Below are 26,700 nucleotides of genomic sequence, written 5' to 3' on the forward strand. Positions count from 1 at the left end.
ACCTAAAAGGGAGAATTTCTGCGTTGTGTATAAGATACGATGACAGCATCAAATTTTTCTGCTACTGGACCAATTGCCTGAAAAAGAAAATTTATTATATTATATATGTGTAAAATAAAATATTTGAAATCGTAAATCAATTTTATTACATTGTTCCAATAAAAAAATTTATGATCAACTTACATTGAACTGCGACTCAGCAATGCAAGATCTCCTCCAGGAGCAGCTCCGCAACAAACACCCATCCTTCTTATTGAAATGAACACCTGCAAATTAATAAAATTAAATTAATTAATTAATTAAATTATATAAAAACATGAAAGTTTAAAAATCAACAATTTCAAAACAAAAAAAAAGATCAAATAGCTAAATTTAAAAGTAAAACTTTGATTTTCGCTCTCAAGTATAAAAGTCAAGGTCATATATACATAAATAGGTCATATACGATTTAGAGAAGTGAATTCATTCATTCAAGAATCTGTCTGTGTTTTTTTTGTCTGTATATATATATATAGTGAATGAGTAGTAACTCTAGATGGCAAGTGAAGAGGGGGTGAATGAGAGGGGGAGGGTGGAGGTTATAACAAGCTACGATCGGTAACGTTTGGAATCTCAGAGAGCCAGGACAATGTTTGGATACGAAAAATTATACGTATCAGTTTCGGTGTTAAGGTTAATAAACACACGCACGCGACAATAAAACTCCATGTACGGAGAGTGAGAGAAAGAGAGAGAGAGAACGCTCGACTTGACCTACCCCACTGAGAATCGTGTTTCAATTCAATACGGAAACCGTAAACCATATCATTACTTTGAAGCTCCATTTCGTTGGTCTCGTCGTCATCGTCGCGCGTCTCTTTTCGCACCTGTCAGCATTAGGACTTATAAGAAATTGGATACTCAAAAGCAATTTATCAGTCATTGTCAGATCAAGATCGATTTTAGCTTCCAGCCGCGCGCGGTCTCGTTTACACACCCACTGAGAATATATATATATATATATAGAAATCGAGAAAATTTCATTTTCGTCAATATCGTATTTCATTTTTCAATCATAAGGATTTTTTATAATTAATTTTATTTCTATCTGATGTGTATAGCGATTTTTGAAAAAAAAAAAAATCTTTATATCTGGGTTATTGCATAATTTTTTTATATAATAAACGGGGTCTCAATTTGCATGATTATCACGCATGTTACGACAATTCACACACATAATTCACTTAGATATAGGATATTCTCACGGTAACTGCCAATTGGAGTCAACTCATCTAAATAGTTCAGTGCGTCTACTAAACCACCCACTATTTAATACACTTGACTATATAACAAATTTTAAATGTACTAACGCATTATTATTCAAATTATGTGTGGCCTCTTTTAATTTTAAATTCTAAATCATTGCTTTTAAGTTAAATTTTAAATCCTTAAAAATAATTTACTATGGAAATAAAATAACCTAATTATAATCAGCAGTAAAATAGGTTCTGCATAAGAACCAGAAGAATATATTTCTAAGATATTAGAATAATTTCTGCAAAAATGTATTTCACTGCACTAAGAAAAAAATATGCTATCAGTATTTCTGCTAAAGGGATAAAAATTATTGAATCAAAATATATAAATTCCATATCATATATGCTTTTGAAACATTTTTATACTTTTGTCAGAAATTATGTTGATTCAATATCTAGCATAATATCTATGGCATAAAAGTTCAATTAAAATCAAAATCTATATACATTTGGCTAACATATATATAATATTATAAAACGTGGTTTGTGATTACGCGACGCCGCTTGCAAATGCGCGGGCGACAAGAGAACAGTGCTATAACAATGTGCGAGGCTTCGCGCCATAAGGACGTCAATTATAATTAATTAGAGCGTAGACTGACAGCGGACGCAAAGGCTACTTAAAGCTCTTTAACTCGTTCTCCAACCCTCCACCCGTTGCTCATTTCCTCCGTTCACACATCATAACTTATATAAATTGAATTTATATTCCAATCTATATTAATTAATAATTTTCTATAATGAAACCAAAAAACAAGATTCAAATATACTTATTGAATATATACCTATTAAGTTAAATCACTTTAAAATCAATAAATGAAAAAAATAAGAGGTCGAAGACTTTTTGGAGAGAAAAATATTCAGGAGCAAATTAAAGTTTTGCGATTGGGTGCGGGTATATATATAAGGCAAGGGTTTTTATGTTATTTTAACGACCTGCCTTCCAAGAAGAACTGTATAATGAAAATGAGACGACCCTTGGAGCCCTTTAAACTTCTTAATTTCATTACCAACTCCTCAGACAGAAAATAATGGCCCGTTAACTCGTGGACCATCTGGCACCATCTTTACTATCTATATAGTATCCAATCGATCGACCGCGACCACTAAAACCATGTAATCAGCAGCTACTAGAATTTACATTCATATATCGATATCTATTCAATTTTGTTTTCGCTTTTAATTAAATTAAGCGCGAAACATTTAACTTCCATATTTTTTATTATTTTTCCTAATTCAGTTGACAAATATTTAAATAAACAAAAAATTCTAACAGTTAAAAATTAGGGTAATTGGTGCATATTTTAAAAATTTCCCCAATCTCGTAAGTTTCTATATCAACTTGTTTTACGCACGTAATCCTATTTAATCCGTTATTTATATAGGAATCATTTTCAAAAATATATATGGGTACAAATCTAAAATATCAAATATCCCACATGAGACGAAATCTATATTCCATGTGGATAAGGTTCTCTATTTCAGAAAAGATCCAAGAAGACGTTAATCAATTTGGAACAGCAAAGTGAAATTCATCACACGTCATCAATATCGTAGATTACATCGGATATATACATATATAACTGGTACCAGCAGTCTAGAGAGAGAGAGTCGTGAGCCAGTAGCCATTTTGAAAGAGTCCAAATCTAGAGATCAAATGCGAATTTCGTAAGAAGAGCAACCGCGTATAAGAGGTCTAAAAAAAAAAAAAAAAGAAGCAGGGCATTAAAAAAAAATTGGTGGAGGTGGTCCACTACATATATACCAAAAGTGAAACAGAGCGAAAATAGAGAGAAGAGGAAGAAACAAAGTAAAAGTGGAGACAGAGGGAGAAGGGCAGCAGCTTTTGGCTCATTGGGCAGCCAAACAAATTCGTCGCGACGCGTCCGACATCCCCGCGTGGATTACGAAGAACCCTCGCCTTGTGGGCCCAGAGTTCGGTACTTGTATGTCTGTGTGTATATATATAAGAGGGGAAGGGGGATACCCTCTACCACCTTATCTTCGACATCGATCGAGCTTCCTTCTTAACGGACGACCGGACACCAACGTTCACCAGGTTGTATCCACATACGCTCTTCCTTCGAAACGAGACCGAAAACGCCAATCGAATCCGACGCGTGAAAACTACGGCCAGCTGACCAGCGACGAAGAAGTCATACAACTGAAAATAAACCCTTTCTTCTAATTATAAAACTACCGACAAAATATTCCTTTAAAATCATTATATATATATCGCACGAAGAGGAAGAATTACATCCGTACTTTTAATAAAGTCGCATTCACTATGCCGATAATAGCCTGCAATCTGATAATATATTCTACTATCCGCTAGTCAGTCCAAACTTACGATCCTATCGAAAAGCATGCCGTTTTTGAAGAAAGTGCTATTTCAAAATTCAAAAATAATTTCTCGTAATTTAGGTTCTAATGCAGATTTAAGAAGAAAACTGCTTCAGTATAGCTCTTCTCAACCGATGATATAATTTTAGCATAAAACCGCGAGGAAAATTAAAAACTACAGCATATTTATAGCAATGTATAATATTTTTAAACCTGAAAAAATACAAGAGGCGGTAGATTGAAAAGAGGGGCGTATATAATTTGCCATGTTCTCCACATATAATATGCGATGTTAATATAATGGAATATTGGGTTGTCGTCCCATAAATCTTGCTCCTGGGCAAAATGTTATATTTTATTATTCGATCGTTAATCCACACATGTATTCATCATCATCATCATCATTATCATCATCATCGCCACCATTATCATATATAATAATCGTCATATTCATTTTTATGTCTTTTTTGGCTTTATATTTTATAACGCCGCTTCATCTTTGCCTTTTGGAATTTCGTATCATCATCAACCCTTTTGAAACCTCATATAACTCCAAAGAGCGAGTAAAAATAAACCTGATAATTCAGAATCCTCAAACATCATATCTATTATAAATTTTTGAGTACAATTACGAGGTTAATCACAAGAATATAGGAGACAAAGCAAAATGAAGACATTGGAGGATCTTGTGTTCTTGACGATTGAATTGAATCAAGGCGCCCGGATCGCGTCTTTTTTCCACTGTTTTTTAAAAGGGGGGTTGTCAAGCAAAACAGAGACAGTCGACGCCGACGAGAAGGAGCATAGTGGAAAAAAAGAAGAAAAAAAAGAGAGAGTGAGTGAGAGAGAGAGAAAGATGACAGAGGGTGGGGAACAGAGAGCGAGGGCGAATGAAGCTCGTGTTTCCGCCCGGGCAAACAACAATACCCGCAGACAAATGAGCATCCCGCCTCCATTGTTTGCATCCATTGGCATAGTGTACAGCCTCTCCTTATTCTCCCTCCTTCTCTCTGTTGATTCTCTTCAAGTTTAAACCCCCTCCCCTAAGTCCCCTTGTTATATACCATCAAGTCCCCTTTTTTGCCCCAACGAAAACCCCCAGGCCCTCCAAACACCCAACTGGGGGGTCCCCGATCAACCTGATGCGGGCCAACACCGATTAAACGTCGTTGCTTCGTCGAATCTCTATCAACGGGGCCTCGTTCGTCTCCGATTATCACGAAACAATGAATTCTATCCCCATCCCTCGATTGTTCACTTATGAAAAAATTTATTATATATCAACATTCTATTTTCAATCATTGTTATTATTTATACACTGATTTATTTATTTACATTAAATAATTATTGAGTTTTTATTATTTTCTTAATACTGAAATAATATAACAATTATTGTTAAACAACAAGAGAAAAAAAAATATAATATCCAATTCCATATAAAATTCTTCTCTAGTTTCAACAAAATATATGTAAATTAATTAATAATATAATTGCGATAAAATTATACTCATATATACGAAAATGATATACAATGCGTTAATATTTCGCGTTATAGTCCGCAGAATTATCAAGTAAATATTTATTTATGTTAAATAATTATTATTTGAGTCAATTAAATGATATTTGTTTTAAATACAAAAATTATTGAAACAAATACAATTTATGTAACCAATTACTTGAATCAAATAAAATTTTTCTTTTTTTAGTATAATTGAATGTTTGCTTATTTTATTGTGAATAATAATATTATTTAGTTTAATACGTGGAGCCAAAAATATTGATAAAGGGAGCAAAAATACAACCCCTCTATCATCATCGAGACAATATCACATCGTTTGCAATTATTCAACCATCTTACTTCCGCGAAAAGAAGAAAAAAAAAAGAAGCCCATAGGGGAAGTTAAAGCCGGGTGTGGTCGATGACTGATATCCGGTGAGATCTACGAACCAGAACTGTAAAAGCAACTATCGACAACCGAAAGACAATTATTATTGAGACGATAAGGAAGATCATATTAGAATTTAAAAAGAAATCATTCAAATCACTTTAAAAAAAAGTACAAACTACTTAAACAAAAACCAACTAAATTTTCGAAAAAGTAGAGAAAAAACAGAATTTCAAGAAAGTATTTTCTGTGTTGAAGGTGCTCTAATTATAAAGTTATAAATATATATATATATATGAAACATAATATCTTAAACCTTTTAGTTGTTATCCGCGCCTGACTTATTTTTCGATAATATGAAAAGCGGGTCCATTGACCATTTGGTGTGCATGTACGCATGCGTGAACAGCTAAGAAGGGACCAGATGTCGTGCGGCGATCGACTTTGGGACCACCGGTTCCATTCATATGGGCCCAAGGCCCCTGAGCACCTTATGCCCTTGCTTGATCAAGAATCAGGACAAGTCTCTCTCTCTCTCTCTCTTTCTCTCTCCTAGATCGTGGAAATTTGATACCAAATTCATGTCTATATATATAAACCTATATCATCAAAAAAAGGCGTGTACCTTTTTCCTATCAATTCTCTACTTAGAATTTATAACAATAAAAGGTTTAAAAAAAAAGACCTTACAATCATTATTCAATTCAATGATATTGATCTCAATGGAACAAACATTTAATAACAGAAGGGAATTTCGCTTCAACGAATTTTCTGTTTTCTTCAATTGATCCTGACATTTCCTTCTATTTTTCCAATTTCTATCAATTTATATTGAAATCAACGCAATTTTTCCAACGTTCATTTTTTGGAATAGTCAAGAACCATCAATACGACTCAATTTAAAAAAGAAAAAAAAAATGAACATCTCTGTTATGTATTCTTTAAAAAAATAAGACTCAAATTTATATATATATATATTGATCATTTATTTTTTTAAACGCGTTTCAAATTTCTTCAATTCATCATTAATTTCCTCATAGGTTTGTTCCACCATATCGGATAGAATTAAATTATCGTTTCTAAAAGTAATTTATCGTGTAAATAAATAATTTTTTTAATTCATAATATTAAAAAAAGCAAATAAAATATTTTATATTAAATTAGTTGCTTAGTTTAATTAAATTAATATTTTTCTTTCAAATAAATTCATAAATATGTGTAAAAAAAATTTACTTTTTTTTAAATGAATTTTTATATTCGCATCTGCTGAGAGCAACTTTGTCCAATCCAAATTTTTTAAATAATAATTTCTCCTTGTACCAAATATTTTCATCTTTATCCACTTTTTCACTATCTAATGATTTATCTTTAATCTTAAATGATTTAGCATCTATATATAAATAAACCCCAATTATTAAAACTTTAATGGTTCCATTATATTCCAAAAATTGAAATATTTTTTTTAAAAATGCAAATACTAAAAGATAAAAAAAACACTTAAAAAAGTGTTAAAAAAATTTAAAAAAATATACAATTTTTTAAAAACTCACCATCTGCTTTTTTCTCCACTTGATACGGTTTAATATCATCCTGTGATTCAATAAATTTCCAAAATTCATTGATTTTTTCAGCTTCACTTTTACTGGTTGTTTTTGTAAAAATAAGTTCCATGGACACGTTATTTCTTCCACTCATCGTTTCATTAAAATTCTTCAATTCCTGAAATCAAAACAAATAACATTATTATTAATAATTAATTAATAAATAATTATTTTAACTATAAGAAATATATTAATTTTAACAAATAAATAAATTTAATATAATTAAAATTATAAAATATAACCTAAATTTTGTCAATAAGAATCTAAATATTTCTGTTTTTTAATTATACGTTGATTATTAATAATAATATTTAATAATCGTAAATCAGAATATAAACATAAATAAAAATATTCCAATTTTAATAAATTAGGTAAACATTAATAATCATCTTTAATTATAAAATGAGTAACAATCAACTAACACTAAAACTTTGTTGTAAACAAATTTAAGGTTAGAATGTTAAAAATATAACACTCACAGTTGCAAACAAAATTAAAACACACTTCAATATATCGCACAGTAAAAAAAACTAAATTCAGTCAACTTATATATACTTATTTTCAATTCTAACTGAATTTTATATTAAAAACTATGTTTTTGATACTTTTTTCAAAGTGCATGTTGAAACTACAAATGATCAAAACAAAACAAACCTCCATAATCAAAACAGCAATCAATTACCTAATACAAATTAAATACAATTACTAAAAATGTAAACATAACCAATAAAAAATAATTTTAAAAAGTATAAGTAAAACAATTTCTTAATAACAAAACTCTATTTGCAATTTATAATTTATAAAAACTTGTAAAATAATTCTTCCCTTTAATTCATTCTGGCGCATGCGCATATGAGAACCACCTTCAGAATGGCGCGAAATTCAAAAAGCGATCTCTCAATTCCAACAAAAAAAATAGACATCATTTCTTATATTTAAAACACAAAAACAATAATTAAAATTTTTTTACATAATAAAATTACTTATTACCACTTTAAAATTCCATTTTTTTCAATACAATAACAAAAAGAGAGAAAAACTATAAACAAGGTTGGCTAAACTGTCAGAATTAAGTGTGGCAAGATGGCTGCCACGTATATCCGACAAGAATCGCGACATTTGACGCTAAACATTAACAGCGGGTTTGTTTTTTTAATTTAGAAATTGTGATAAGAGTGATTGAGTGTCTGTAATCCATGTGGACCACTTGGTGTACACTCGATGAAAAATTTTATTCTGGCGGCCGGTCGCGGCACGCATTAAAACATGTTCAGCAAAAAACTTCACGTAGACGTCAAAAAGTCAACCCACAAGATCCAGGACGTTAAAAAAGATAGTGCCACAAGATTTAAGCATCTAAAAATTGTTTTAGGTAATATGAAAAATAATGACAATATCATTTTTTCATTTGTTGTCAAAAAATATTTTTATCTATTCATCTGTCATCTACAGTTCATCTAACCTCAAGAAATATAATCCTGGACAAGGGGGGTAACGGGGAAAGGAATAAAAATATTCTCTCTTAAGTACTTCCCACGTAATCACAAATCACTGAGAATCAACTAAGACACAAGAAAATTCTAAATCCACTTTTACAAACATTTTTGTTTCTAATTATTATGCATATGTAACAAACTTTGTTTACCATAATCATTTGTATAACTACTGTCACAAATTGTACTATATCTTTTTTTTTTTTTTTTTGTATTTTATATTTGATTTTGTAAACATATTTCTATTATTACTAATGAGAAATCTTATTTAAAATTTAAATTCAAATCATTCCAATAAAAACCTTGAATATGACTTTATTTTCCAATTATTTAAAAATTAAATATCCTCAAGTTGAAGTTTTATAAAGAATAATAGATGACATTTAAAACTTTGTAAACAAGTATTTTTTAAGTTGGAAAAAATTATTCAGTTACTTGTAAACTCCATTATTTAACTTATTTTAATTAAAAATTGTTAATTAAAAAAATTTCCTTATCATTTAATTCTTTTAAATTTATGTTAATTTGATTTAAAAAATTCCTTCACTTCTAATATAAAAAAATAATTGTTTATTTAAATCATTAAAAAAAATGACAATTTAAGAAATATTTTATTATAAAATTATTAAATCACCGGATCATTTGCCTGTTAAAATCATTTTGACCTACATTCACAGTTAATATTACGACATTTCATTTTAATGCATTCACATCTGTTTTTGATTTCATAGAATAATATATCAAATGTTCAGCTTTGATTTTGAAATAAATTTTTAAGTTTTTATTTTGTAAATAATTATGCACAATAATTATGTTCATTTTAATCATCGTGAATTAATTATATTAAAAATAATACAAAATATTAATTACAGATAATGTGGATATTGACGAAGCAAAAGGCTTCTTCGAAGGAAATTTTAGTCACGTTTATTTTATTTTATACGACTGTTTTGTGTCAGCAGAGGCAAATCTTCGTCAACGTGGTACGAAAAAAAGAAAAATGTTACGCACAATAAACTAATTCTAAAATGCTTGCTTTTTCTAACTTAATCTTTATTTTTTTTCACTTTTTAAATTTGCCACAAAAAGCAATATCTGATTTTATTTTTAAACTAATTTATACTAAAATTTATACAAAAAGAGAAATATTATTAATTGTCAAGATTCTAAATTTGTCAATTATAAAAAAGTGAAAAAAACAATACTTTCTTTATAATTATTCACAATTATTAATAACAGGGTCTATTTACTAATATATTTTTTATGCTCATTCTTGCCAATCTTTGCTGACAGAACTTTCCTTCCATCTTGGTGAGTAAGCTTTGCTTTCTATTTTTTTTTTTTTTAATTACCAATTAAAAAGAACAAAAAACTAAACAAAAATTCGAAATTCAGATTTTGAAAAGAAATTATTTTTTACTAAATTTTAAAATTGAAATTTTTAGTGCACAAAGCACATAGAGAAGAATTAGAGCAAGTTCTACAACTCTTGGAAAAAGTTTTAACACTTCTGCCAGAATTACTGAATAGAAGATGGCAATGTCACAGTTTAGCAAGAATTTTGCACAAGCTGTTGCATCCGGGCAACAGTTGGAAACTTCGCCGACAGGCTATAAGGTAAATTATTACGAATAATTAAAAAAAAAAAGAACACAAAAATTAAACGAGAAAATAGAAAAAGAGACCCTAAAAAAATATTAATAATTAATATTCATTTCAGGTACTTCATTTTATGGTACCAAGCATTAGGAGACAATGCTCCGGATCATATTCATCAGATGTTTGCCTGTCTAGTGCCTGGATTTCCTCCACGACAACCATCACCCTACAAATCGGAAAGAAAATCAAATGGAAAAAATTCTCGAACAACACCAAAAGCAAGTTGCGACGATATAGATAAAAGTTTTTACGATACACAATTAACGGAAACAATTTTTCATGATGGAAATTCAAATCATGGACCGATTAGTCAAGTTGATGGTGGTCCAATATTACCACCTCAAAGTGGAGAGAAACCATTGGATAATGAAACTGTTCAATTTTTGGAAGCCTTATTGGAATTCATGGTCACTCAGGTGAAGATATAATTGTTATTTTATCGAATTTTTTAAGATTCATTATAAAAAATAAATACCGTAATAAAAATAATACAATTTTTTTTTTTAATTTCTAATTTTTCAGGTAGTGAAAGTAGAATGGAGGGATAAACATACACGTCAATATAAATCATTTCAATTTTTACTCGAACGATTTAAAGCCACCTATCTTCGTTACATTTGTCCAGATTTTAATGATAATTTTTCTCTCTATAAGCCAAATTTGGAATTGCCTATGATGCGCAAGCCAACTAATCAGAATGATAATTATATTCTCTGTAAGGTAGCTCTTATCAAATGGATTGCAAGTTACACTCACGTCACTAAAAAAGAGGGCCCATTCGCTCAACTTTCTCAAAAGTAATTTAAATTTATTTATTAATTTCTATTTTTTATAGTTAATCAATTTTTCAATTAATTTTTTCAAATTACAGTTCAACTTCAACCGATGAAAGCACAGAACCAGATTTACGTCGCGTTTCAGTTCATCAAAATTCAACAGACTCCAATTTATTATCACCTGAATCGAATCCAAGTCAACATGAAAGTTTGACTCAAGAGGACAGTGCCTTATCGGCAGTAGCCTTAGTTCGTGAAGTTTTATACGGAAATCGTGATAATGTGAATTTCATTCATGAATTATATCGACAGGCATTTTTATTAGATTTCACACACGCTGGAGCAATTCGCAAGGCGATTGGCGCTTATAAAGACTGGATACAAATGAATGTAAGATTTATTTAATTTTGTGAAAAGCAAAAAAAAATTTTTTAAATTAGAAAAATTAATTTTTAATATAAATTCCTAGGAGATTCCACCATTTATGTTGGAACCATTAGATGGACACAGGGAAAGAGATTTAGAAGACTGTCATAATAAAAAAGAAGATGCTGACAAAAGCCCTCAGGAATATCATAGGCATACTCGATTAAGAAATGATTCTTATTTAGGAGCAATTCATCGAGAAAATTTATTTGTTAGAGCAGGATTGCAAAGTGTTTTACAAGTGTTTATTACACAAGCGTCAAATGTATTTTTCTTAGAATCAATCGGAGGGAATGCATCAGCAACACTTTTAGAGGAGCAAACAGATAGTTGTAAAAGAGTTTTAAACGTATATCGTTACGTTGTCATGCACACGAGACTCGAACCATCAACCTGGGAGCAGCTCCTCAGGTATAAAATAATTATAATTAAAAAAAAATTAAAAATATAAATTTTTTTTTTCAAAAATTAATTTTTTCAGGGTATTATTACAAATAACCTCGCTGGTACTTAGCGGGAAAAAACGAAAGAATCACGAAAGTATCGGTGGAAAATTGGCACCTGCAATTTTCCAAACTCTCATTGTAACATGGATAAAAGCTAATTTAAATGTTGTTATCTCAACACAACTTTGGGACCAGTTCCTTCAAGTTTTAACCTCCTTAACACAATGGGAAGAATTAATTCGCGAATGGGCGGTAAATTTAATTTTATAAAAATTTAATTAATTTGTTTTTCATATTATTTTTAAATTTGGAAACATAATATAATTATTGTTTTGCAGAAAACTTTGGATACACTAACAAGAGTCCTCGCAAGACACGTTTATAATTTAGATTTAAATGATTTACCATTGGATAGATTAAGCGAGCAAAAATCGAAAAAACGTAGAGGAGTTGGATGCCGTGCAGCATCCACAGGAAGTGTTCAACCACCAAGAAGAGGAAGCGTTGGTCAAGAGGTCCATCAATCTTCCAAAGATTGTACCACAGGTAAAAAAGAAGAAATATTTTCCAATTTGAAAACTAAATAAACTTTTAAATAACTAAAATTGTTCGAATTTATCAGGAAGGTTGATGATTTTTTAATTTTTAATCAATTTCATTATAGTAGCGCTAATTATTAAAAATATAATAATAATGTTTTTGGTAATTTCATAATAAAAAGGGCTATATTTTATTGTAAAATTATTAAAAAAAACGGTTTTAAAAAAAGGCAAATAACAATTTTTATATAAATAAAAATTGAATTATTTAAATTAATAATCGATTTCTAGATCATCCATTTCGAGAATTACGAAAAGTTCGTCCACTGCCACGAAGTGTGAGTGACAACAGTCTATACATAGGAAAATCACGCATAAAATCTCATAGAACTCGACATGCGACTATTCCATCAGAAATTCCGAGTAAGTTTCATTGTTATTAATTTTTGAATATTTATTTTTTATAAATTTTTTTTTCCTTTTTTATTAAAGCCACTTCTTTGCAGTATTTTATAAAAATTCATTCAAACATATTCTTTATTTGTCCCAAGTGTGTTTGCTATATATATCATTTATCTTTATTTTTCGCTTTTGTACCAAGTGAGTTAAAAATATCCTGTTTCGTGTTCTATATATTGCTTTTCGAGCCAGCATAAGTCTTCATCTCTCTAACAATTAATCGAGTGCTTTGTATTTTTTGTTTTGTTGATAAAAATAGAAGCTTTTTTTTGATTCCAACAATTTTTTTCAAATCCTTTGCCATTATTTTGTTAATTGATTTATCAAGTTTTTTTTTTTAAATAATGTTTTGCTTGCTATTTTTTTTGTCGACTAAACAAAATCGTTTTCCTCGCGTGCAGTTCTTCCCTTGTCCATAGAACAAGACATGGCGAGATTATTAGCGAATAATTCAGATACATCAAGTGGAAAAAGATTAATCAGCAGACGTGCCAAATCATTGGACAGTGTTATCATGGTTGATAGTGAACCATCATCACCACGTTGTCCTTCTCCAACACCAAGCAGCGGAGTTGATAGTAACAAGGATAGTCCTATTCAAATAGAAAATATTGATGGTAGCAGCATTGGTACGTATTTTTTGTCTCTCTCTGTTTTTACGCTTCAAAAAAAAAAAAAAATTGATCTGCGACTTACGCTTTCTGATCTTACGAAAGATCTAAAAAAAAAGTTTTTACTTACTGAGAGAAATTAAATTACATTTAGTGCTTACAAAAAAAATTATTTACGTTTGAAAAATTCAGTACGATTGACTAATTTTCGAATTATCTCTATTCAAATTATGAACTTTGTTCTTAATTAAATTCTACGACTTTTCTACATATTTTAATTTTATTTCTCCAACTTCCGTTTTTGATTTTTCTCCACCTTTCTGCAGAGTGAAAATTTCAGAAGAATAATCATTTTTAACAAAAATCATTGTTTACTAATTTTTTTTTTTTTGCTTGAATAATATAAAAATTATCCCTCACATTTCATATTTTTCATAATTTCTCCTCCCTCCGAAAATTTAACGTTATATTATTTTTTTCCATATATTAGCGAAAGGTGAGAAAACACGACGCAATTCTAGCTCTTTTTTTTTTTTTTTGTAAATTATTAATTTTTTCCTCAAGTGTGAAATTATTATTTCGACAGATACAAATGATGCATCTGAGAAACGATCAGTTATGGCGGGAGGTGGTGTTCGTGGTTGGTTGCCCGATGTTGCTGTTGTTTTATGGAGAAGAATGTTATCAGCTCTGGGAGATGTGAATAATATTGAGGATCCATCACTTCATGGACAAGTTATGGATTATCTTGTTCAACTCGCACAAACTCTTATAAAAGTAAGAAAATTATATTTTCATCATTTAAATTACAAATTAAAATTTTCTTAATTTTAAAAAGTAATTTTCTTAATTTAAAAAAAAACAAACAATTTTCTTAATTAAAGAAAGAAAAATAATTATTCATTGTCTGAATAATATTTAGATTCGATTAAATCAAGGAGTTTCTGGAGACAATCAAGTGACACCACCAGCACCAGAGCTGATTCCACCTTTGACAGCGATAGCTCCTTGGTGTTTTAAGGTAATTTTCAAATTTTAACGTCTATATTATTCTTTTGACTCTTAATCCTTGAGTGTTTATTTTTTCTTTTTATTTACCAGGCGATTCAATTGCCACCGCAATATGAAGTGGGAAAATTAGCAGCTTATCGTTTAATTTGTCTCCTGACAATTCAACCACTTGATATCAGTTTACCAAAATCACATTTAACTCTTTTTTATCGAGCCGTTCATAATGGAATTTCAAGTAACGATACTAAAGTTCTTCATGCTTTGGTTAAATACACTGGACCGAGATTATTCAGTTTAAATCTTCCTGGTTCGAGTCTTTTGATCCTCGATTACATACAGGCGTCAAATGTTATTCTCAGCAGTCAAGATCTTGAGGTATTGATCATTGATAATTTTCATTATTTTCTCTTTTTATTTCTCCTTATAAAAATTCAATTACAATCTTCTTTTTTTAATGAAAAAATTTTTTTTTATCAAGGCACCAAGAACGGAGGCGGTATCGATTCTTGGATCATTACTATCATTGCCGAGCACAGCATCCAAATTGCCAGTTTTACAACCCGATAGAACGGACATTCTAACGACAACTTGTCCCTTCGCAAAGGTTGAAAATATTTCTACAAGATTACTTTTTTAATTATTCATTTCATAATTATTATTATTATAATTGTATTCTTCTTCTTTTTTTTTACAGGATCATATTGTGTCAATTTTAATGCGAAGTTGTAAAAGAGAGCCAACAGGAGTTGCGAGATGCATTGCTCTTTCCAGTATCGCAATGTTTGCATATCGTGAACTTTCCAATAAATCTCAACATCGAACGGTTCCTGAAGCAATAATGCTTCTTCTTCTGGCACTCAGGGTAAGTTTTCACGATTTTTTTACTTTATTCACAAGAGATTTTATTTTTAGTCTATACGTGTTTTTTTGGGTTAATTTTTTCGCACGCTTTGTTTTTGGAAAAAAAAATATAATCATTTAAGCATAAAAAGGTGGTAGGGTACGCTTTAATATTAGTACCGTTAGTGTTCCATTGGATCGAATAGTCGAAGGAAACGACAAGCTGCACGACGCAAGGACAAATTCCATTTTCTTCTAGCTAATCAGGTACAGACAGAATACGCAGAATAACTATATACAATATTATTTGTTATTACAGTATCGTCCGCCTTCTCCGATGTCTCAGAGAATTTTATTACACGCACCTGGCTTTACTAATCGCCTACTATTTAAATAAAAAACTAACAAATTCCTGTTTTTTCTATTAGAATTTTTCAAACTATATTATATTTGTTAATATTCAATTAATTTATTTTTAAATAAAATCGCTACTAAATAATCCAGCTTTTAATTGATTTTTTTTACGGATTTTATTTAAATCGCATTAATCTTTTGAAATTTTCTTTTTCTAGACAACTCACGCAACTGTTGCTCAAGTGGCATGTGACTGTCTTCTTTTATTGTGCGACAAAGCTGACATTTTATTAGAATTATATCCAAATATGCCGGCAAAAATAATTCAGGTAATACTCGGAAATAATTATCAATTAATTAATAAATGTCAATTTATTAACTTTAAATTAATAAATAATTTTTGAAATATTCTAATAATTCTGCTTTTTTTAATTCTATGTAGAATTTATCAGAAACTTTGAGTCGAAATACAATACCAGAAAGGCGTAGCGCATTAACTATATCAATGCTATTTTGTTTGGGTGAATGGGCCATGCACCTTGGTCCAAATCTCTTACAACAAGTTCATCAAGGAAAATCTCTTCTACTAACCCTATTTACTGTAAGTTAATTTTCAATCAATTTCTAATTTTTCTAAAATCAAAATAAATCCAGAAGAAAAATCTCAAATTTTCCAATTAAACGAATATAAGATTTTCGAATATATCTTTTTCAGGTTTTGGACAATATTGTACAAAACAAGAGTGGTAAAAATCTACAAGAAAATAAGAACAGCGAATTTGAGGATTTTGATCCTAACATCACTTTAGATAATTTAGCTTACGAATCATCTTCTAAATCGCCACGAAGGGGGAATTTTCAATCTGTACAATTGGCAGCTAAAATGGTACGACAATTTCTCATTCATAACTTGCAATTTTTTGTTATTAATTATTATTATTATTATTTTAATTATTTAATTACTTAATTTCATTTTAATTTAGGTGATGATGCATCTAGTGAATCATCTCGGTCATTTTCCCATGGGAATTGGCGCGGCGCGTTTATCGTCTTTAGTCGTGGAATTAGACGATGTTCCAGGTATAGATAGTGATGAATTATCTTCAGCAGTCTTTCAGGCACCAAACATTCAAATGCTGATGCTTTCAAGTTCAGTGATAATGTCCCTAATCGAATTAGAAACATTGGATGCACCAGGAGGTGGTGTAACTGCTGGTTTAACAACAGCTCCATGCATGGTGAGAGTTTTACTAAGAGATTTAACAGGCAAGGCATCATGGGACAGTTCTATTTTATACAATCAACCAACAAGCGATGATGATATAATAATGCCTGGAATAAAATCAGGTAAAATATTCTTTTTCAAAAAGAAATTTAAAAATTGTTTTTCAATATGAAATGTTTTTTTTTTCTACACAGTTGATTGGGGATTGAGAACAGAAAAAGAAGAATTAACAAGTGTATTGCCAGCACTAAGTTGTCCTCCACGTCATACAATGAGACATCGAGAACCTCATATTTTGCCAACTTTTGCAAATGCAGCAAGTGATATGGATAATTTAGACGATGTAGGTCAAATTTTAAAAAAAAAATTTGGAAAAAAACGAATATCTACATTTTTGAAATGTTTATTTTTAGTTGCTTCAGTATATTGGACACACGAGTCCGGAAGTGTTGACAAATCCAGAACTAGCTTTAAATTCACCAGCTAATTCACCGCAGGGTCAGCATCTCGAAAGTGAGACAATTGCCACTATTCTCAGTCAACGGAACTCTGAACGGGAACACATTAATAATTGGAATCAACACATTAGGTTCTTACAATTAATTAATTTCGTAAACGGAAATTAATTTTCAATAATAAAAAAAAATTTTTTTTTTCTTTTTAGTATGTGTGCTTCTCCGGTGAATCCGCCAGTGTGTCGTTTCCCGCCACCCGCATTTCATCATTGTCGTTTACTTTTTTCACATTTGGGTTTATCTGGTTGGGAGCAAAGACGAAGACTTCATATTCTATCGAAAAATGAGAAAATACTTCGCGAATTACGTAATCTAGACAATCAACGATCAAGAGAAACACACAAGATGGCAGTAATTTACGTTAGTCATGGACAAGAGGATAAAAATTCAATACTTAGCAATGTGACTGCAAGTAAAGAATATGAAAATTTTGTCGCAAGATTAGCATGGGAAGTTGAACTCGAATCACATACAGGTTTCCTAGGAGGACTTGTACCAGGCAAAGCTTCTGGATTAACAGCTCCTTATTTCTCTACCTCTTTCTCCGAAGTGCTTTTCCATGTTGCCACAAGAATGCCTTCCGACAGTCCAGAAAGCCTCTTGCAAAAGGTGATTTTCAATTTAAATAAAATATTTATAAAAAAAAAAGATCGAATTTTAATAATTTGTAAAAACTTGTTTCTATTTAAGACAAGACATTTAGGTAACGATGAAATTCACATTGTATGGTCAGAACATTGGCGAGATTATCGCCGTGATATAATTCCCACTGAATTTTGTGACGTATTAATAGTCATCTATCCACTTCCTAACGGTTTGTATAGAGTTCAAATATCACGAAAATCGGAAATTCCATTCTTTGGACCTCTATTCGATGAGTGTATCGTGGAAGATGAAATTCTACCAGGACTAGTGAGAACCACGGCTTTGGCAGCAAGTCGAGCTAAAAGATCAACCCTCAGTCTTTATCAACACTAGTAAGTAAAAATCGCAAAAAAAAGAACAATTTTCTCAATAGAAAAGTAAAAAAATACAATATTTAAAAACAAATAAATTTCAGCTACGAGGAAAGAGCGCGATCAATTGACACAATTACGAGAAATCATAAAGAACCAATGACCTTTGAAGAATTTGCAGCTAATGTTTATTCACCTATTCAACCTCAGAGTCCATTCAGTGGATCATCTTCCGTCTCGGGTTTGTAAAATTAGAAAATAATTCAATTTTTACTTATCATTGAAATAACCAAATTAATTGAAAAATTTAATTTCAATAGGATCGACAATGAGTGTACAATCTGCAGCATCATCGAATTTAGCTGCAGCGCTCATAGATTCTAATCAAGGCAGATCAGGCCTTCGAAGCAGTTCAACAGCTAGCAGTGAAAATCGCGCCAACAGAGGTGACTAATTCAGTCCATTAACCCCCACATTTACCCCGTAACACACAACTTGGCAAGTTAGTATTATTAGATTAGTTACAATTTGCTAGTGCTTTTCCTCTTTCTACTGAGAGACAATCGTTTTTGCGTCTTCCTTTCCTCATCCTCGATATTTAATATTTATTTCCAATTTTCACGATTTAACGAAATTCAAAATTTATATTATTTTTTTAATGATTTTCTTTATTAACTTCTATCGCTTTTATTTTATTTATAATAATAATAATAATTTTTAAATATGGTTCTTAATTTAAAGAAATTTTCAAATTTTTAGAGAATAAGAATTGAAATTTCAAATAAAAATTTGAATTTCAATCGAATAGAAAGATTGATTTTTACGAAGAGAAACTTTAAATATTCGAAATTTAGTTTTTCTAATATAAAAATTCCTGTCGTCTATTTGCTTCTTCGCTAAAAGTTATTTGCTTTTCATTTTTTGCTTAAATTATCATAAATCCTCTCTCATCATTCATCCAAAACGCATTGACAAAAGTCTCACGTCTCTTCTTTTTTGACAGTTTTACAAAATCTATTACGAGGTAATGACTTAAAAATGTTTTACCTTAGAATTAGCTTAACTTTAGCACATTTTCTAATTTTTTTTTTTTTTTAATTTTCACACAAATCTATTTTTTGTTTTTGTCTAAGTGGAAACACATGAGTGTTATCTTTAAGCTGCACATTCTTTTAAGTAATTAATATTAAGAACATTAAATAATTAAATATTTTATAAATTCATTCAAAAAAAAAAAAAAATCTAAACAGTTTTTTAAAAATATATTTTTGTATTTTTTATATATCTTAAAAAATATTTTTTGGAAAGAAAAAGAAATTTTCGTAAAAATTGTGAATGAATTAAAATTATTTTAATACAATAACAAAAACGTTGAAAATAAATAATTTATTTTTAGTTTCGGACGGAAGTCGAGTTTGGTTTAGCAGTGATACACAAGAAAACACTCTACATGGAATATCACCAAGACCAGTGAAAAAAATGTCTTTTAAAAGTGGCCCAAAATTACGAGGTACTTCACAACCTACACCACCTGATAGTCCGCGATATACATGAAGAAAGGTTTCAAATATTTTTAGCGCATATTAATTAATTGTTCAAACTCAGCGGCTGTACTTTAAACTATTTACTTATTAGATATTTATGAATATCAAAAAAAAAAAGAAGAAATGAAATTCTCAAGCTTTAGTTAGAAAAGATAGAAGAAATTTTAATCGTAATTGACGAAATTACGAATTTTCGAAGAATATGAAGCGTCGTCACACTATCAGTTTTTTTTTTTATTATCTTTATATCTGTGATTTAATTTCTTAGCTCACAGTGCCTTTTTTCAGAATATAATTAGTATACATCAAAATTAGATTTCTCGAGCTTCGATCAGAGACAAGAAAAAGGGAACAGGAAAACTTTTTAAGTTCTTTGTTCTTGGCAAATGCAAATTGTACAATTCAATATCGCCGATAAGATTTAGACTTTTATTTTCTCCGTCCTTAGATTTAATTTTGTATGGATTAAATATGTACAGGAAGATCATCAAACATTTTTATATCATGTCAATTTATTCAGAATTGTAAACAATTGGATCATTTCACGCGCACTAATTAATTATCGCACGTTTAAAAAATCTGCGTTTTTTTTAAAAAAATCTAAACTCGACAGTACTTCTTTTTTTTATTTATTTTAGCGACGAAAACTCAAGAAATTTATCAAAATTGCGAGTTTCAAAACAAAGAAAAAAAAATATATAAAATTTTTCCTTTTAGAAGGAATCCTAAAAAGACACCAAGTTTTATCAAATTTAGAAGAAGAAAAAACGATGAATTTAATTATTCATCATTAATTTTTTATATTTACTAACAAAAGAAAAACGTTAATCTTTAAAAATATCCGTAGCTTCGTTTTGCAAATATCCCGCATTGAGGATATTAAAAGCGTTAGAGATTGTACATTCCAAAAACGAAAAAAGAAAAAAACCTACTTCGCGTGATGTATTTATTTCTTGTTAGAAGACTATATTATATATATATATACAAATCGGAGTTTTACTTCGAATGAATTCCAGATTTTGAAGACTATTCAGCATTTTTGATACTTATGGAATAAGTAGTAATTGCTCGAAGAGCTGCGACAAAAAAAAAAAAACAAGAAAATCCGAGAGATTTTAAGGAATTTAATTCCAGTAAAAATAATGTTTTTAAGCCCCCTTAAAAAAAAAAAAACTAGAAATCGCGAGTTTTTAATTCACGCATTTCATCGACTGATTCGGTTCAAAGATAAAAAAAAAAATATATATATTATACATATATAGCAAGTATTAGTGATGGTACGAAATGGATCAGATTTGCAAAATATGGCCAAAGCAGCATTATTTTTTCACTAATTTATAGTCAATCGTGAGAATCATTGTACGTACTTGTAAATAAATAAATATCATTCAATGAGCATAATCGTCATTGGCACACGAAATCTGAAATTATTTTGAGAAAATTATTTTTTGCAAAATAAAAAAAGGAAAAAAAAAAAATCTATCAATTCAAGAAAAAAATATCAAAACAAAGATTTCTTTATACAAAATGTGCCTCATACAAATAATACATTTCTCTTAAAATTAAAATAATGAATAGAAAATTTATTCTTGAAAAAAAAAAATTACTTAGATTTCGTGTGCCAATCAATAACTGCTGCTAAGATCAAATATCTCTTAAAAAATAAATTAATGTCTTATTTTTATTTTTTCTTTAAAAAAATCAACATTTTAAAATTAAATGACAAATTAATATTGCAAATAGGAATTTTTGCATTTAATTAAAAAAAATTTTTTTTAACGTTTTTAAACAATTTTTAAAGAAAGAATTATTATTTTCAAGCACATGAATATTTGATCATTGAAAGCAGGTGATAATATATATATATATATATATAAATGTTGTACTTAACAAAAATTGTTCTTATTATTATTAATATTACCTAATATTAGTATTTATAATTTTAGAATTGTTGACATACTACTTAGCATATATTGCTAAACTATTTTTCTTACCAGAATTTACGTTAGTAACTCGTATAAAGCTTTTAGCGAATTAAAAAAAAAAGGATTCGTTTCGCGTATATATAACATGAAAAAAAATGTTATTGAAACTTTTTTTTCACCTTATTACAAGATAAAAATTTCAATTATTTAGAATCGAATTTATTAAATATAGTTTTTTATTCGCATTATATGCGTAATAGTGGAATTAATCTGTACCGGGGGAAAAAATGTTTCAATAATATTATTATAAACTAAAAAAAAAAAAAAAAAAATGAAACAACACTTGAATTATTTATAACGCTGTGCACAAAGTGATAAAAAAAACATCTCTGCTCTGTCATTCTCTAATTAGAAGAAAACTATGGCTTTCAGAAAAAATAAAGCAGCTATTACTAATAAGTAATACAAAAATAAATAAAAATGCCTTCATTAATTAAACCTTCAAATTAACCAAAAAGTAACTTAAAAAAATTTTATTTCCCTTAAAATTTTGTAATAACAAATTATAAAAATTCTATTACTCTTCATTGTCAGCAGTTAAATGTCTACAACGAAAGAATAACAAGAGTTGGATAGAATAATTTAAAAAAAAACAAATAATATTCGAAACTTACACAATTGGAATAGAATCAAGTTTTTTCAATAGTGGTAATTTACGAGTAACTTGAGATCGCCACAATGATTGATCTAAGCCATCGCAAATTGGATTATTGGCAAATAATAAATCTTGAAGATTTCGAAGTTCTTGTAAACGATTAAATTCATTCCAATCTTTAACTAAATTATTGCTCATATAAAGAACTTTTAAAGCTTTCAGCGAATTAAGACCCTTTAGTTTTTCAATTAAATTATAAGAAATCCATAATTCCTCCAAATTATCACCTAACGCTTCCAATCCAGAAAATGTTTTTATATTATTACGACCCAATGAGAGAATTTTCAAATTTTTCAATGAACCAATTCCAGCAATTTTTTCTATCATATTCGTTGAAAGAGATAATTTTCTAAAAAAAAAACAAATCCAACAAAATTTTGTTGTACTCAAAAATAAAAATAAATATTTCACGGTAAGTGGAAAAAATTTACTCGACTTTTGAAAATGTAGCTAAACTATTATCCATTTTTTCAATTGGAGGCCATTGAAAACCTAAATAAACTTCAATAGCTTCACCAGCTTCTTTATTGTTTGTCTCAACCCATTTTTGAATTGCATCTTTACATGTTGTTCCTTTCGACTATTGAGAAATAATTTTCAATATAACAGAAAATTAATTAACAAATACAAAATAAATAAATAGAAAATACCATTCTGCCCAACGAATAAATATATGTATCAAGAGAACCTCAAAAATTTGACAACACTTTAATTTGAGAATAAATATAAAATTCTCTGAAGTTATCTGAATAATAATAAATCAAATAAACAAATATATTTTTATTACTCATTAAATAAAATTAAATAATTTTTTAATATTAAATTATTATTAACATTTAATAATAATAAATTAATTATTAAAAAAAAAAACCTAATAATATAATAAATATTTATTATAGCCTAACAGAAAAAATAATTAATATTTTTTTTAAACTAAAAACATTAGAGTTTCTTTCTTCCTCTTGATCATTATTTTTTTATCAAATTTTTTTAATTGCAACAATTCGTATATTTATTCATTAAGGAAATATATTTACGAATTATTATTAATTTATTTAATTAGTTAATTGATAATTAAATTATTTATTTATTAAATTTAGTTAAAGATCCTACAGAGAAGTTTAAAGAACGAAATTTATGGGAGAAAGACAACGAAAACCACAAGAAGAATAAAAGAAAATAGAAAACAAGAGAAATTAGATCAAAATCCAAAATAAACAATCGATTTTTTTTTTTAAACAAACGAAACAAGATAAATAAGTGAAACAACAAAATAGAAACAATCGCAAAAATTCTCGCCTACACAACATTTGAAAATGCAAATGCAAAAAAAAAAATTGATAAATTCATTATTATAATAAAATATAATAATAAATAAAATAGAATAAAATTCATAAATTTAAAGTAGAAAATTAAAAAAAAATCCTAGGGAAAAATTCATATGGTGACGGTGAATTAGATATAGAAACTATTAAAAATTAATTATTAAAATAATAGTTAATTTTTAATAAAATAAATTATCGAACAGTACCTTTATAAAATCTGTAGGAAAATTATTAATAAACATCCTAATCTAAATATGACTTTCAGAAATAGACATTAAATTTGTATACAAAAGAATTACAATTTATTTTAATAAATTAATTTTATTAAAAATATTTTAAAAAATTATTTTTTTTGAGTTTATTTTTTAAAAATATTTAAAAACAAAAATTTTACCTTAGAAATTAATAAAATTATTCGATTTTTAATAAAAGTGAAAATAAATAAATCTTTTCTTGGTCTCATTCTATTATTCTTATATTTGTTTATAATTTGTAAATAATCTAGTAAATTACTTAATATTGATTAACCATTTTTTTTTTCAAAGAAATTGATTATTTTCCATGTACCAAGAAAAGTATATACCTAATCTAAGAAATGAATGGAAAATAAAATCCACCTGCTAATTAAATGGATTAAATTACATTTTTTTAAATTAAATAATCTATTTAATTAGCTGTCACCATAAATTTTTCCAAAAAATTACAACTTGCTTCCGCTAATTTTTGGAGAGCAGGAGGGACTTACAAATATTGATGATTTTTCACTTTATAGAGGAGTGTTGAGGGCAATGATCCTTATTTGAACCGCTTTGATCCTTTTAGCCTCCCGCAGGTTCATCCGTTCTCCATCTGAATTTCAATATGTATATTCCCTCGGAGGAAGCTGAATTTTGTATTGCTCAGAATTTTCCCAGTATTCTAAATCTGAAAAATTAAAATTGATTATAATTTTCAGACATTAAAAATTTCTACTTTCTTTTACAATTTTTTTTATTCCACTTTTTTTTTTTTTTAAATATTGATCCTATTAAATGAAACAAATGTGGAAATATTTTTTTTTTAATCAAAATAAATTTACCATTTTTTTCCAAAAATGTTAATTATTAAAAATTATTTTTTTCGAGAAAGCTAATTATTTGGCTATAACTACTATTTATTTGTTATTAATAATCAAAAACAAAAAACTACTACCAAAAAATGCAAGAATTGAGGTTAATTTAAAAAATATTTTCATATTTGTCGATTTTGCATACAACAATGTGATTTGACAAAGGGAGATCGATTTTCCATATTTTTATCAATTAAAGGCTATTATTTCGATCATATCACAATAAAATATCATAATCCACAAGTAAAATAACAAAAAGAATACAAAATTTGTCAAAGAATTACGAAAATTTCACCATTTTTTATAAAAATATAAGAAGCGAAAAAATGACTAACAAGCAATGGACGCCATCTTGAAAAATTGGCATTTTTGCAAAAATTGCTAATTTTTTCCAAAAAAGCTAATTATTTTTCTAAAAATCGATTATTTCACTGTTAAAACTAACCAAAAACAGAAAACTACTTCCAAAAATGCAAGAGTTTAGGTTAAATAAAGAAAAAAAAATTTCATGTTATAGTCAATTTTGCATATTCGACAAATGGCGATCGATTTTCCATATTTTTGTCATTTCAAGGCTATATTTCGATCAAATCATAATAAAATATCATAATCCATAGGTAAAATAACAGAAATAATACAAAATTTGTCTAAGATATACGAAAATCTTACCATTTTTGATGAAAAATATGAGGAGTCAAAAACTGACTAACATGTAATGGACGCCATCTTGAAAAATTGGCAATTTAGCAAAAATTACTAATTTTTTTCAAAAAAGCTAATTATTTTTCTAAAAATCGATTATTTCACTGTTAAAACTAACCAAAAACAGAAAACTACTTCCAAAAATGCAAGAATTTAGGTTAAATAAAAAAAAAAAAATTTCATGTTAGTCGATTTTGCATATTCGACAAATGGCGATCGATTTTCCATATTTTTGTCATTTCAAGGCTATATTTCGATCAAATAATAATAAAATATCATAATCCACAGGTAAAATAACAAAAATAATACAAAATTTATCTAAGAAATACGAAAATCTTACCATTTTTGATGAAAAATATGAGGAGCAATGAACAGCGATCAGCAACAGTGGACGCCATCTTGAAAAATGAGCAACGTCCTTGAAAATTTCATTTCTTCGAAGCCTGAAGAAAAAATAGATATTAAACGGTGATATTAATCACCGTGGAATTTAAAATTATTCCGAAAAATGCAAAAATTAGGGCCATATATATGTATATGCAGGTTTTTGAATTTTAGGTAATTTTACATTGCAACAATAAAGACAATATTGAAAAGGGATGGGAGGGACTTTTATCAATTTTAGCTATTTTTGTCTATTATTTTAACATATTTTATTAAAATAACCTTCACATTATGTGTAATAATCGATAAAATAAAAAAGTTTTATAAATAATAGGAAAATACTACCTTTTATGAAGAAAAAATGATGATCAGCAAGGACGCCGTGGCAGTTGTGAAAATTTTCAAACGAAATAAAATTGTCTGTGTGCTGCGACTTGTGATTGGTTGAATTTTCACCGCAGCTCACCTATGTAACAAGCATTCTGATTGGCTGAAAATGTAACTTGTAATTTGAAATTATAATATTGCATTTTTATACTTTATTTATTTTCTATTTATTTGG

At 28.4% G+C, this 26,700-nt stretch overlaps 2 protein-coding genes and 1 long non-coding RNA gene across 7 annotated transcripts; 1 reads left to right on the forward strand and 2 right to left on the reverse strand.

Moving 5' to 3' along the window:
- Window positions 1-6,781: 6,781 nt before the first annotated feature.
- LOC127279971 (uncharacterized) lies at window positions 6,782-26,537 on the reverse strand. The gene is made up of 5 exons (XR_007842761.1): window positions 26,484-26,537; window positions 26,095-26,197; window positions 24,690-24,868; window positions 7,075-7,243; window positions 6,782-6,914 (listed from the first exon to the last, which is right to left on the reverse strand). It is a non-coding gene; the product is annotated as an uncharacterized LOC127279971 (long non-coding RNA).
- Window positions 8,211-20,154, forward strand: LOC127279969 (probable Rho GTPase-activating protein CG5521). 5 transcript variants are annotated; one of them, XM_051302629.1, is made up of 29 exons: window positions 8,211-8,497; window positions 9,491-9,601; window positions 9,912-9,929; window positions 10,064-10,235; window positions 10,339-10,693; window positions 10,800-11,074; window positions 11,149-11,443; window positions 11,523-11,890; window positions 11,961-12,177; window positions 12,264-12,471; window positions 12,756-12,887; window positions 13,325-13,552; window positions 14,121-14,311; window positions 14,457-14,555; window positions 14,636-14,920; window positions 15,024-15,149; window positions 15,240-15,407; window positions 15,958-16,068; window positions 16,182-16,340; window positions 16,455-16,625; window positions 16,723-17,086; window positions 17,159-17,307; window positions 17,378-17,553; window positions 17,629-18,088; window positions 18,170-18,456; window positions 18,540-18,676; window positions 18,756-18,881; window positions 19,439-19,459; window positions 19,832-20,154. In XM_051302629.1, the coding sequence occupies exons 1-29, from the start codon at window positions 8,392-8,394 to the stop codon at window positions 19,987-19,989; spliced, it is 5,673 nt and encodes a 1,890-aa protein (XP_051158586.1). In that variant the 5' UTR covers window positions 8,211-8,391; the 3' UTR covers window positions 19,990-20,154. The 5 variants fall into 5 exon arrangements, with proteins under 5 accessions (XP_051158586.1, XP_051158588.1, XP_051158589.1 ...); XM_051302631.1 differs by having other exon boundaries at window positions 13,343-13,552; XM_051302632.1 differs by lacking the exon at window positions 19,439-19,459.
- On the reverse strand, window positions 21,466-23,337 carry LOC127279970 (dynein axonemal light chain 1-like). Its single transcript, XM_051302634.1, has 4 exons — window positions 23,270-23,337; window positions 23,051-23,199; window positions 22,579-22,968; window positions 21,466-22,509 (listed from the first exon to the last, which is right to left on the reverse strand). The coding sequence occupies exons 1-4, from the start codon at window positions 23,270-23,272 to the stop codon at window positions 22,482-22,484; spliced, it is 570 nt and encodes a 189-aa protein (XP_051158591.1). The 5' UTR covers window positions 23,273-23,337; the 3' UTR covers window positions 21,466-22,481.
- Window positions 26,538-26,700: the final 163 nt, after the last annotated feature.

The sequence above is a fragment of the Leptopilina boulardi genome, unplaced genomic scaffold, assembly GCF_019393585.1.
Source record: "Leptopilina boulardi isolate dan_hultmark-lab unplaced genomic scaffold, ZJU_Lbou_2.1 LbouV2_229, whole genome shotgun sequence".
NCBI lineage: Eukaryota > Metazoa > Arthropoda > Insecta > Hymenoptera > Figitidae > Leptopilina > Leptopilina boulardi.